This window comes from Antechinus flavipes, chromosome 3 (assembly GCF_016432865.1).
Source record: "Antechinus flavipes isolate AdamAnt ecotype Samford, QLD, Australia chromosome 3, AdamAnt_v2, whole genome shotgun sequence".
Lineage (NCBI taxonomy): Eukaryota > Metazoa > Chordata > Mammalia > Dasyuromorphia > Dasyuridae > Antechinus > Antechinus flavipes.
In genome coordinates this window covers 515914174-515928461 of record NC_067400.1, presented here as the reverse complement: position 1 = coordinate 515928461, position 14288 = coordinate 515914174, and the positions used below count along the sequence as shown (strand labels likewise).

The window sequence follows — 14288 nt, the reverse complement described above, 5'->3', positions numbered from 1 at the left end:
ATCATCTCTATGATAAGATACAGACTCCTCAGTTTGGCACTTAAAGATCTCCCTTTTCTGAATCAAGCCAACTCATTAAGATTTACCTCACTGCACTCTCCATCATACACTCTGTTCCAGCCATATGGGACCAGTAATTGTTTACCAGACTCATGGTTCCATCTCCTCTTTCTATGATTTTGCACAGGCTCTCCTACATGTCTGGAAGGCAGTGCCTATTTACTCTTAGACCTCCTAGGGTCCTTTGAGGCTCATTTCAAAAACTACTTCCTTCAGGAGGCTGGCTCCCTCCTCAAATCATATTTAATAATCTGGGTACATTTGTAGATTCCAGTAAGGATCAGGACCCTTGAGGACATAGACTAATATGTTTTATTAAATTATAAATTCTGAAATTAATACCAAATAAAATATATATTTTCAAATACAAATAGACCCAAAGATTATAAATGAAACTACAAATCTCTATAATTTTGAGCTTGTTTTTGTTTTAAGTATATAATAAATTCAGCATGCAACTTTCAAAGCCATCCTGCTTCTCTGATTCCTTCTGGCTTTTCTTGTTTGTGTTTTTTAATACTTCAACGGCCCTCATAACCCCCTTTTCTCCAGGGGCCCTCCACAGAATCTTCCACATAGAAAAAAGAGCCTTGAAATGTTTGTGAAATTGAAAGTGAGAAAACCAAGATTGGAATTATTGGAATTGTCAAAAACCACACACTACCAGCAGAGGGCACCTTGACTCCATTCATTATACTATTCCCTTGGACCCTATGGAATAATGTTGGAAATCAGGAAATGTGTGGTCAAAGTTAATTCTTGGCTCTGATCCTGTGACCTTAGGTATTCCCTCTCTTCCCCCCAACCTTCGCCTCAGCCCCTCTGGGTGTTAGTTTTCCTTCTTTAAAAATGGGGACTGCTTTGCCTTCTAGAGGGACCTAGGTAGTTCAGAGGGTAGAAAAGAGGGCCTGGAATCAGTACTATATAAAAATTAACTATTATTATATAAAGCAAGGAAATAACAGAATGAGAATTCAGAGCTAGGCTTTTAAATTCTATATTTAAACTTCTTTCCACTATATCACAAATCCACTAGTCTAGTCCAAGGATTGGCAAACTGTGACCAATAGTTCCAAATCAGCCTGAGTTAATAATGAACTTCATATCTTAAAGTAATTGTATTTATGAAGTTGATTTCTGAACTCGGGTATAAGACATTACAATTCACCCTATTAAAATTTTCTCAGTCTAATGTTGTAGTTAAAACTTCCTTTTGTCCTTGTCTAAATCCTTCCTAATTTTGACTCCACCATCCAGTGTGTTGGCTACCCCTTTCAGCTTTGTGTCACCTCCACATTGTTAAGTATGCCATCGATGACTTTTTCCATGATCTTGATGAAACTATCCAAACAGCACGAAGGTTAGATATAGGTTCTTAGGGATCTCCACTGGGGGCTTCTTCCCAAGATGATAACTACTCTTAAGCCCACTACTCTACTAGTTCCAAATTTACCTCACTGCATTATTTGTCTAGCCAATATTGCTTCTACTTTTCCAAAAAATATCACAAGAATTTATTAAATGCTTTTTCTTAAATCTAGGTCACCTATTATCTACAATATCCCCTGATCTACCAGTCCATTAACCCTACCCAAAAGAAAATAGGGTTGATAAAAACCATGTATGCTCTTTTCTAGATGCTCATTAACCATTTCTTTAATAATATATTCTAGAATTCTTCTAGGGAACCAAAGTCCAGTTCACTGGTCTATCATTTACAGACGCCATTCCCTTCCTTGTTTTGAAAAGTATAATATTTCCCATCCAATCCTGACTTACCTCTACCTGTGTCAATGATCTGATCCTTAGGATCATAACAACACTTTCCTCAAAAACATGTGAGAATCAATTGAGATAATGCATGTAATGTGCTTAGAGCTAATTATATCCAGGGTGTCACAGCTATCATGTCTAGAGCCTTCTAAGGTTTGCAAAGCATTTCATGTACATTATATCATTTGATTCCTACATTAGGAGATAGATGTTATTATCATCCCCATTTTACAGAAGTGGAAACTCAGAAGTTTAATAACTTATTCATAGTCACACAGCTAGTAGTGTCTGAAGCTGTATTTGAATTCAGGTCTAGGATCAGTAGTCCAAATAGCATTATCTTTATCTCACATATGAATAAACTGCGATTTAGTAAAGTGACTTCTGTAGGCTTTTCCAATCACAGATCCAGGATTCTTTCTTCCCGGTGTATCATGGAATTACAGATTTAGAGCTTGGAGGCATTTTTAAAGGCTATCTAGTCCTTTTTATATAAATTTTATAAATTTTTTTTATAAATGTGGAAACTGAGATCTAGAGAAATTAAGTGATTTCTTTATGGCCACATAGGTAAATAAGTAGCAGAACCAGGGTACAAATTCAGGTCCACTATGTTGTTGCTATTTAACTGTGTCTGACTATGACCCTGGGGTTTTCATGGCAAAGATACGAGATTGCTTTGCCATTTCCTAAGGCAAACAGGATTAATGACTTGCCTAAGATCACACAGCTAGTAAAAGTTTGAGGGCAGATTTGAACTCAGGTCTCCCTGACTCCAAGTCCAGTGGTTCTATTCACTGAACCATCCAGCTGTTCTCCACATTCCAATAATATTTTCAGCAGTAGGTAGAGAATGAGGATGAACTATACAGCACACTCGAAATTCATACATTTAGAGTAAAAAGAAGCTCAGAGATTCACCTATTGCAATCCTCTCATTACCAATGGGGAACTGAAACCTAAAGATTTGCTAAAGATCCAAAGACATTTGGTGTCAGGTGAAATTCAAAGCCTGGTCGGTCCCCTGAGTCCAAATCCCTGGGATAGTTCACTTGGTCAAGGAAGAAATGCTGAAGGAGACCCACAACCTGTCATCTACTAGAATTAAATTCTCTCAGGTCAGAACATGATCCCTTACTTTTTGACCCTGGAAGCTTTTATATAAAGAAAGATGATACACATATAGTATTTTCATCTCCTTTTATTGAAGGAAATAGAAACTTGTGCTACGGAGTCTGGGACCTTCAGAGTAGGACTCGATGGCCAACGGGTCTGACAGGAGGCCATGGCAAAGGCAGCCCAGGCCCTGTCGAGGTTGGGAGAACAGATTACAGAAGGGGTAGATGTGAGCCAACCATTCCAACTGCACGTGGAAAGCAACAGCCAAGCCACACATCTCATGGGAGAGCATCTCCTTCATGGCTGCCAAAAGCATCATCTCATGCTATTTCTCTTACACTGTAAAAGCCAAGTTTATCCAATCCTTCTTGTAACCAAGCCTGTCCCAGATCCAGCAATGCTTGAATTCTCCCCCTTGGCTCATCTGCCTTGAAGAGTCAACATCGCCGTCCAGCTAAAAATTCTAGGCTGAAACCAAGCTGAGTTCTCTCTAAAAATAATCCATAATAAGTTGGCAGAGGCGTAACCACCCTAAACGAAGAAAAAAATGGCTCAACAAATTTCCCTGCCCCAGCTTTCTCTCATGTTGCCCCTCACCCGACATGTATCCTTGGAAACTTCTCAGTGGCACAAAACGTGTAGAAAATAATGCTGGGAGGGAGCGAGCTTTGGAGGAGAAGAGGGTACAGGAGCAAGATCGAAAACTGTTATATTAGGCAAGGCTGGTTCACGAAAAAAGCACAGGGGCCGTTATTGGGCTAAGTCCTCCCAATGGTCACAAGCAGCGCACAAACATTGAAGGGTCCAGCTCTCGCCCCACAATGGGCCTAAGGGCCCATGTCAGACTCCAGGAAGCACAGCCATCTCCTTTCTCCTATTGGTTAAAGCTGCTCACCATTCCTCCCGCTGTTCCCATCTTTGAGTTAAAATGAGATTGGTAAATGTGGTTTGGGATTAGGAAGACAAGGAAATATGGAAGCCTCCACCACTGGAATAGATGGACTGTCATGGAATCAGGCCACCAACAGTTCTATTTTCTTTGTAGGATGACAATAAAAGTTATAGGGAGAGAAAGAAAATATTTTGCGATGTGGGAATCAGGTTCAACAGTTCTCCATGAAGATGCCAGACCATCCATATGCAATCTTTGCTTCCTGGACCACGACAGAGAGGGCAGGTTCTTGGCTTAGAAGCAGCAATGGATGGATCGGTGTCTACATCACAGACTTCTTGCTGACCCTGAACCAAAGCTATTTCTGCCAATCTTTACCCAAGTTTCCCAGTCTCAAGAGCTCTAGGCGAGCAGGAAGAAGAGGACGACCACGAGGAGGCGAGGACCAGAAGCATGTCAGGGATCGAAGGTCTCTGCGGGAATGTTTCACAGCAGGCTTGGCAGGAAGATGCTGGGGAGGGCTGGGGATTCTAATGGTTGTTTTTGGTGGCCTCCTTTGCAGCAGCAATCAGGGGCGTGAGGCTGGAGAGGGGTTTGGCGAGTTTTAAGAACTGATGCTAGACAAATCAAAGAAAAAAAGAAAAAGTGAGTGTGAAGGAGAAAAAAAGCCCCTTCTACCACCATTCAAAGTACTTCACACACACAAGACACAAAGCAAAGGCTTATTGTTGTGATATTAAGGATCTGTCCATACAGGATTATGGACACTGAGACAACCTCCAAATAAAATTTTTTTAATTATATAATTATTTCATGATCTGCAAGCACCAGACATTATCCCACTTGAATTTTATAACAAGCACCTAAGGCAAGTGCTGCAAAATTAGCATTATTTTAATAAAGAGAAACAAAATACTTAACCTCATTTTAGAAAAAGAAATTGAAGAAGCCTTCAATGAAAAATAATTTCCAGGGTCAGATGGATTTACAAGTGAATTCTACCAAACATTTAAATACTACTTAATTCCAGTACTATATCTGGAAAAACAAGCAAAGAAAGAGTCTTAATGATAAGTATCTAAATCTAAAACCATTAATCAGCATTACATGTAATGAGGATAAGATAGAAACCTTCCTAATAAGATCAGGGTGAAGCAAAGATGCCCATAATTACCACCATTATTCAGTGTTGTATTAGAAATGTTAGCTTTAACAATTAAAAAAAAAAAAAAGAAAGGAAAGGAATTAGAAAAGGCAATAAGGAAACAAAACTCTTAAGAGTTCAACTAAAAGACTTTTAGAAGCAATTAACAGCTTTAACAAAGTTGAAGGATATTAAATAAATCATATAAATCATCAGCATTTCTATATATTACCAATAAAGTCTAGGAGCAAGATTTAGAAAGATTAGTTTCATTTAAAATAACTGTAGACAATCTAGTTAGCATCATTTCCTATTTACAAAAGAAGTGACTTATAGTCATATAACAGTGAGTGTCAAGACTAGGTGGAAGCTCAAGTTGGTATTTTTGGTTTGCCAGGTATTACAGATGAGGAAATGTGTGGAAATGGAAAGAGAACTGGATTTAGAATCCAGGGACCTCAATTCAAATCCTCAATAACTGCTAACAAGCCAATAATAATAGTTAGCATGTCAAAAACAGCTAGTCTGTTAACCACAACCAAGTTAGCATGTATATAAGCCTTTAAGGGCTTTCTCTTATGTTATCTGATATAACTTCTTCCTTTTCATAGGTGTTGTTTGAGCCACCACAGCGAAATAACGGCTATTTTCTTGCAAAAGTTCCTCTGCTTTCCCTCACCAACCCCTTTCACAATTAAATATGGTTCTTCTTTTGGGATGCCTGAGTTAGGCTATTTCTAGGTGTGGTTTCTCTTTCCGGGGAGAGTTCAGAAGTGGTGACGTTTGTAGCATACAGCAGAATCCAATTATAATCTTAACACCTTTGGATGTGGAGTTTTCTAAATTTAAGCTGTCATGACAAAGAGAGAACAAATTTGTTCCACTGAGCCTCAGAAAGTAGAACTAAGAACAATATGTTTAAAAATAATAGCCGACTATCTAGTGTTTTAATGTTGGCAAAGCATTTTAATGTAATAAGCATATCATGATAAAATAATAAAATTCATGTTACATTTATATAATTTATAATAGCACTAAGTATTTTAATATAATAACATAACACTAGCATTTATATAGTACTTTAAAGTTTGCAAAGCACCATAAACATTAGGCTATTCTCATTTGAATCTTACAAGGTTGTGAAATAGGTATAATTATTATGTCCATTACACAGATGAGAATTCTGAGGTTGAAAAACATTAAGAGATTTAATCATGTGTCTAAAGCAGAGTTTGAATTCAGGTCTTCCAAATTCTGAATTCATTGCTCTACCCGATGAACCCAAATTCATAACTAGCTTCAAGATAATCCTGTGAGATAGTTAGTGTGATGTCCATTTTAAAGCTGTAAGGCAAACAGCAGGTTAAGTGACTTGCCCAGAATCATACAGTTAGTTATCCTGACTTGTCAGATATATATTATAAGGAGGATTCTTTTCCATATAAGGTTCTTAGTGACCAAAGCTCAGTAAATCTAGCAATGTACTATACCAGGCTGCCTTTCAGGAGGCAGATTTCAACTCAATATGAGAAAACTTTCTAATGACTATATCTGTTCTACAGTGAAATGGGCTGCCTTATATGGTGATGAGCTACTTGTCACTGCAATGATGATCTGTGAGACGCCTTCTAGATGAGAGGTTCTATCCTTTTATGGCACAAACAGTTAAACATGTCCTAAAACCTTTGGATGATCGCTGGATTCTTAAAAGTGACCAGGAGGTGACATACAGTTCCTGTACAAGGAAGGCCACAAATATAATGCTGCTATCAGAGATCCTGGCTGAATTTTAAAGATGAGATGGGGCACAGTAGCCAGACCCCATTTCTGCTTTCTTTACTCATACCCCCATCTTCATCAAAGGTGCTCTATTCTCTCTCTGATTTCCATGAAGATCATCAACAGCACCATATCATATGTCTAAAAGCACAGTCACTTTCAATTTTCCTCATACTTGTAAAATTTATTGGCTATATTTTTCTTACTTCCAACTAGATGCCTTGGAATCAGTTAAGAATGATTTCGGTCTGCTTCTGACACATACAAGTCATGACACCACAACCATTGCTCATCTCTGTGCCTTAATCATCAGAGGAAGGACTTTCCACACTGATGAAATCATAAAACTGGACATCGCCCCTTGCATGTCCCTCCAATAAGCTTCTCACACTCAAAATGTCTAAAACAGAGCTTAATCACCCTTCCCCTAAACCTAAAATAACTTCTCCTAGATCAAAAGATAACAAATGAAAGAGTCAGCATTTGAACCCAAATCTGCTAACTTCAAATCCAGTGGTCTTCAGATGCATTGCTTTGTGTACCCAGGAGTCACTTAGTAATATTTTCCTACTTCTGGTGGCATTTCTGACAGAAATGGCCACAGTAACTGATGAACCCATTAGGCATAATCACTAAACATCAATTCAGTCATTCTTTTGTTCATTCCTCCATTTATTTGCTCAGTGTTCTTTTTTTTTTTTAAAAAGTGTTTGTTTAAAGCAACCCAGGCATCCATTCTCATCTGCCTTACTTCTGATTGGATGCATGGTTTTTTCTTGCCATTGGTGATTCCTACCAGAATAGCTACTTTATCACCACAGGCTATAAAGGGAGTGCACCCCAGAGAGAGGCTCAATCTCTCGTCCTGGTTACATCCCACTCACACATCATGGAATGTTATGCAATCAGAACAGATGAGACCCACTGTAGCCCCACTGTACCTATGGTACAATACCAACAAATTCTAATTAGGTGTGTTCCCTGGCTATGTGTGAGTCATGTATCTCTTGAATCCACATGTGAACTCTTACAATATCTCCCCCTTAGTGCCAGACCAGCATCTCAGATGAGAGGATCTAGAATTGAAAAGGACCTTAAAGATATCTAATCCAATTCCTGCCACTTTACAGACAAGGAAACCAAGACCTATAGAAATTAAGGGACTTGTCATAAAGGTAGTAAATGGCAGACCTCCAACTTAAACCCTAGTCCCCTGACTTCAAAGCCAGTGTTCTTACCACTCTGCCATGCTCTGTGTACCAGGAGTCACTTAATAGTTGTTTGTTGAAGGAATGGTCCTCCCTGCCTCTGGTCTCTCTCCTCTCTAATAATAGTAAGTCTTTAAGATTTCCAAAAGATGGTACACATATCATCCCTTTTGATTCTCAATAATAGCCGTTTGGCTATTATTACATCCATTTAACAGACGAGAAAACTGAGGCTGAGGGAGATTACTAAGTGTCTGAAATGAGGTTTCCTATTTTGAACACCAATTAGCTGCTCTAATCCATCCTGCAGAGGCTATTGAAAATAACTTCTTAATTCATACTCAGATGACATCATTACCTGACACCTAAAACTTTAGTGACTAATCTTATCTCTACTTTTCAGGCAAATGGATAAACACACTGTCGCCTAAGAATCCTTCAGATCCCGCCCCGCCCCCCTTGCTTTTTGCCTCCCTGTTCCCTCTGCCTGGAATACCCCTGCCCTGTCTTTATGATTCCAACCGATCCTTCAAGGCCCAAATCTAAGGCCATCTCCACTCTGAAGTCCTCCCTTTTCCTCCAAGGCTGAAGTGATCCTTCCCACCTCAGAAGATGGTACACTTCTTCCCCACTCCCCAGTCCCAGTCTCTCATACTGTCCTAGATTTCTGTTACTCTCTCACTTTTATCTCCCCTCCTAGATTATGAATTTCACCAGGATAAGGAGGGGCTAAACCTCACTCACTGCTAGATATTCTCCATTGGTTAGCATATGACAAGCCAGGTAGAAGAATAAGAAATGCCTGTGACTCTTACCCATCCTTTTAAAGATCAGCTCAAAAATTAGAGAACCATCAGATTTAGAAAGCAAAAAGATCCTAAGAGAACACAGAAACACAGGTTTACAAGTAGAAGGGACCTCAGAGGTCATCTCTTCAAATCTTCACATTTTATAGAAGAGGAAACAGCATCACACATTCAGTGATGAGACGTTTGCCTGTTCCAAATTCAGGGTTCTTTAAAAATACCAGACTACTAATGTCAAATGCAAATGCAAGTAGGTCCCCATGGGCCATATAGAGACTTAGAAAACCACAAATTAACAATATCTTTGTTCTGTTACGTTTTTATCTATTTTGTTAAACACTTCACAATTACATTTTAATCTAGATAGGTGCACTCAGAAGCACTGTGGACCACAAGTTTGACATATCTGTCTTGGATAAGACCACACTTCCTGAGCCTTGATTTTCAGCACCTCCAGTTCCTAAAACCTAGCTGTTGACACTATTCCTCCCCATGGAATGCTTTTTCTCCCTCTCTCTGAAACACTTGTCCCATGTGCAATAATAATCTGCCTAAGTGACTCATCTTGCTGTTAGGATCCAAGAAAGCAAGGACCACCTCTTTTATAAAATTCCTCTCTCTCCCATCACCTTGCACAATGCTCTGCAAGCTGTAAGTACTTATAAGTGTTTGATGAATGACTAAATGAATAAAAGCGTGCTCCCTCTGTGCTTTATGGACAAGCATAAGGACCCAGGAGACAGAAACCCAGAGCCCACCAATCTGGTGCCTGCGCACAAGGATAGGGCCTACCTGTAACAGCTCTTTGGCTGACCCTCTCTTCTCCACATCCATCTCAAGACAGCGGTTCAGGAAATCCCGGAAGATGGCAGACAGCTTCTCTGGATTCTGAAGCTCAGGAGTACCATTAGTAGCAATGAGGTATAAAGCCTGTCAATACAAAGGGAGAGAACACTTGGAGACCATCATTTGATATATTCTACACATGCAAAAACAATACAGTCAGTGTGTCTCCACCCCTCCACTAGATAAGATCCCGACTTTCCCTTCCCATCAGCCACCAGGACCCAGGCGCTGGTACAAAAATAGGAAAGTACATTTCTGTAGTGTGTTAGGGTTACATATGGGATATCTATCTGTGTGTGTTTATGCTTATCCAATTAAACTGCATTATTATACAGACACACAGGGACACACACACACAGGTGTACCAAAATGCAGTTTTCAGTTTTAACAACTTAAAAGTACACTAAGACTCTTGGGACACCCTATATATAATTGTTGTTGTTGTCTGTCCTTTGTTCTCCAAGAGGACCGTGACATCAGAGATGTGGTGCTGACATGCAAGAGAACTGGATTTAAGTGAGGGAGGCTGTGCAAGGTCACCTGCCTCGCTTTCCCCTCAGAGCCATCTGGGTCCAATGGCCAGATATAGATCAGGAAGACTAGAGATGATTCTGGATATAGTGGGAAAGCTAGGTCTTTAATAGGTCACAGTTTGACGGAGGCAACACTCAATCAGTGATTAAGGCTGGGTAAGAAATGAATTAGAGAGTGGACTCTTTTGCCTAGTCAAAAGAAAAAAAATCAACGTGGGAGGGGAAGATTCTCAGGGTTTCTGGCCAAAATAGAAACAACTGCTATTTACATTTACTCTGGGGCACTCAGGGCCCAAACATGCCTGGGACCTGTTGTCAGCGAGTCCATGGGAGCCTGAGTGATTTGAATTTAAGCATGGTCCTTAAGAAAGAAATCTAGCCAGTGAAACCCAAACATCTTTCAAAGTTGCAGGGAAAAGTTTTTTTTTTTAATATACACACATATACACATATATAAATAATAACTCCTGTTTCTATAGCCCTTTAAGGCTTACATTCTCCTCCATATCATCTTGTGAAGGAAGTAATGCAAACATGACTCCATTGGGGGGTGATTTGTTAATAAATGTCAGGGTGGGAACTTGAACTCCTGTCTTCCCACTCCTGATTTCTGCATTCCTCCAGCTCAGAACACGAAGAACAATCACCACGTCCATCTCTGTAGTGCAGAGGCTCAGGCACATTCCCTAAATGACCCCCAGGAGTCAGAAGAGCCAGGATGAGCAGCTTTGTTTTCCATATATTCCTAATAAGCCCAATTTGGGGAGAGCCATCAGTATGTTCAGACCCTTCTCCGCCTCACTAATGTCCCACCAAGGCAGGAGGAGAATGCCATTTCTTAAGAAGGCAGAAACACCTTCACTTTTGTCTTCATAATCCCTACATTTAGTACAGTACTTGGCACATACTGGGTGTCACGAATATTTGTTAACTGCTTGACAGATTGTTGGGGCAGTTAGGCAGCATAGGCAGAGAGAGCACAGCCCTAAAGTCACGAAAACCTGGATTCAAATCTGGTCTGGGTGACTCTGGGCAATAACATAATGCTGTTTGCCTCAGTTTCCTTGTCTGTCCAATGAGCTAGAGAAAGAAATGGCCAACCGCCCCAGTGTCTTTGCCAAGAAAACCCCAAATAAGGTCACAAAGAGTCAGGCACAACTGATTAACAACAATGGCAGATTGTTGGAGCAGTCTTGGGTTGTACCCAACTGGGAAGGTTTTGACTCTGGTTCTGACCACAGACTATGCTTGTTTTCTGACTTGGTTAAGCGTGGAGCGACTGCCTGGTGGCTGATTAGCAAAAGCAAGCCACAAAGCAAATGATACATATATGGTATATACACACTTGTGTGTTTATATGTACACATGTTTGTTTTTATATACAAGCACGCCTATCTCTCTACACATATAAACATATGCACCATCTCGATGCCACAGAACATGGGATCCCAACCATGATGCTCTGCCTGCTTTGTTTGTGCCTCTCTTTCTCGCTCCCTTCTCTCCTCTCTTTCTTTTCCCCCTCCCTTCCTTCTCTGTCTCCCTCTCTCTCTTTCTCTTTCTTTCCTCCCTCCCTCCCTCCCCCCCCTCTCTGTCTTTCTTTCCTCCCTCCCTCCTTCTTCTCTCTCTGTCTCTGTCTCTGTCTGTCTGTCTCTCTCTCTCTCTGTCTGTCTGTCTCCACCACACCACAGATGGACAAGTATTAATTAGATTGCCATCCACAACACTGGGCATGGAGGGGTTAAAGTGGAAGTACAACCAATAGCTTCACCCCTCATTTATCCTCAATTTGGCTACCAGAAGAAGCCCACAGACACTCACCCTCAGAGGGTTTTCATTGAGGTAGGGGGGCTCCCCCTCAATCATCTCTATGGCCATGATTCCCAGGGACCAAATGTCCACCTTCGGTCCATAGGCTTTGCGAGTCACAACCTCTGGGGCCATCCAGTATGGGGTCCCAACCATGGTGCTTCTTTTGCTCTGTTCTGGGGTGATCTGAGCACAGAAACCAAAGTCGGCTGTAGTGGAAAAGAAGGACAGAAAGTTACTTTTATTTGAACATTCATTTATTCAATTGACATTTAGGGCTTTCATTCCATGAGCCTTTAGAGATTTCATAGTAGGTTTCAAGGTCAATATTAACTGTGGCAGGCAAAGAGCTAACATAATACCTCAGTCAACATTAACAGAAGAAGAGGATATAGAATAATAATAATAATAACAATAACTAGCATTTATATAATCTCAGTCATTTTTCAACCATGTCTAACTCTGTGACTCCATTTGGCGTTTCCTTGGCAGAGATACTGGAGTGATTTGTCATTTCTTCCCTGGCTCATTTTACAGATGAGGAAACTGAGGCAAACAGGGTGAAGTGACTTGTTAGGATCACACAGCTAGTAAGTGTCTGAGGCCAGATTTAAACCCAGGAATGTGCCTTCTTGGCTGCAGGTCTGACACTCCACCCACTTAGTAGTCCACAGAACACTTTAAAGTTTATTATCTCATTTGAGGCTCGCAATAACCTTGTGAGAGAGGGATGCTATTATTATTCCCATTTTCCAGATGAGAAAACTGAGTTTGAAAGAGGTTAAATGTTTTGCCCAGTAGGTGTCTGAGAAAGGATTTGAATTTGGGTCTTCCAGACCTCTTACATTAAATATCTGCATAACCTGGGCAGATCACTTAACCTCTCAGCTCTGTTTCCTCACTTGCAGCAAGCTAGGTAGTGCAGTGAATAAAACTGAGGAGCTTAGAGTCAGGAAGAATCATCTTCATGAATCAAATCCAGCGTCAGACATTTATTAGTGTGACTCTGGGCAAGTAACTTTACCCTGTTTACCTTAGTTTCCTCATTCACAAAATGAGCTGGAGTAGGAAATGGCAAACCCCATTTTGTTGAGAAAACTGCAAATGGGTCATGAATACTCAGACATGACTTAAATGACTGACTAACAACTACAATAAAAGATAGAATTTCTAATGCCTCTAGTATTTATCTCAGTGTTGCTAAAGAATAAAATAAGATAATATATATCAAATACACGAGATCAGAGACAAAGGTTCTCAGAGGTCATTTAGTCCAAATCCTCCATTTTACAGATAAGGAAACTGAGATGCAGAATGTCTTGCCCAAAATCACAGAATTTGAACTTAGCTCCTCTGACTACAAAACCAGGGATTTTCCCACTATACCATGAGCTATATACAAGCTTTAGTTATTGTCATTATTAAGGAAGGGATCACTATTCAGGTAGAAGTTATATTAGACCAGTGGTGTCAAACTCAAATAAAAATGGGTCCCTGTAGGCTGCATAGTGATTTAGAAGACTATGAATTAGCATTATCTGTGGTGTACTGTATTTTTGCTTATTTTGCTAAATATTTGCTAATTACATTTTAATCTGTCTTTATACTAGACAACCCTTTCCAACTTAAGAATCCATGATTCCATCAAGCATACACCATGTGCCCAAAAGTCCTGCCCTCAGCACTGTGGGGAAGAGAATTGGGGGGTGGGGAGGGATATCACAGAAGATGCAGTCGCAGTCACAGATAAGGCCAAAGGATATAGAAATGAAAGAAGCCTTCACAATTCATCTACTCCAACTTTCTCATGTTACAGAAGACACACGGAGAGACCAAAGGGACTTTAGTCAGTCCCCTCAGTAACAAGGGCCAATGAGTTACCCAATGTCACACGTCAGGTCCAAGCCTTGTGAGTATCTAGGTGTGAGAAGGGCCATCCAATAGACAGCTACACTGCGAGACAGGCGCTTGCTACCCCACATGCCCTCACACTTCCTCCCACCACCAAATTCAACTCGCTCTCCAAAAGGGGTGATTGATAAGGCTGACCACATTGCTCCTCTTATTGTCCAAGGGCCTGCCCTTGATACAACACTGACCTCACCTACTGCCGGGACCCAGAGCTGCACAATTAACAAGGGGGGGATCGCGACCCACACCACTGACATACTTAGCTTGACAGAACCATCCATCCCAAGTAGAATGTTGTCGCTCTTAATGTCCCTGTGAATGACCTGACTGGAATGCAGAAACTCCAAAGCTTGAAGACACTAGAGCAAGAAAAGAAGAGAAATCCATTAACGTACCATGTTCTGCGAT

At 40.5% G+C, this 14288-nt stretch overlaps 1 protein-coding gene across 3 annotated transcripts in view; it reads right to left on the bottom strand.

The window, feature by feature from the left end:
• Positions 1-3016: 3016 nt before the first annotated feature.
• Positions 3017-14288, bottom strand: part of PAK1 (p21 (RAC1) activated kinase 1) — a 192419-nt gene continuing 181147 nt past the window's right edge. For all 3 annotated transcript variants that reach the window (XM_051987057.1, XM_051987058.1, XM_051987056.1), the window contains exons 12-15: positions 14140-14239; positions 11982-12178; positions 9574-9711; positions 3017-4461 (exon numbers count right to left, since the gene is read on the bottom strand). In XM_051987057.1, the coding sequence (XP_051843017.1) occupies positions 4375-4461; positions 9574-9711; positions 11982-12178; positions 14140-14239 (522 nt within the window). In that variant the 3' untranslated portion in view covers positions 3017-4374. The remainder of the gene's footprint in view (positions 4462-9573; positions 9712-11981; positions 12179-14139; positions 14240-14288) is intronic.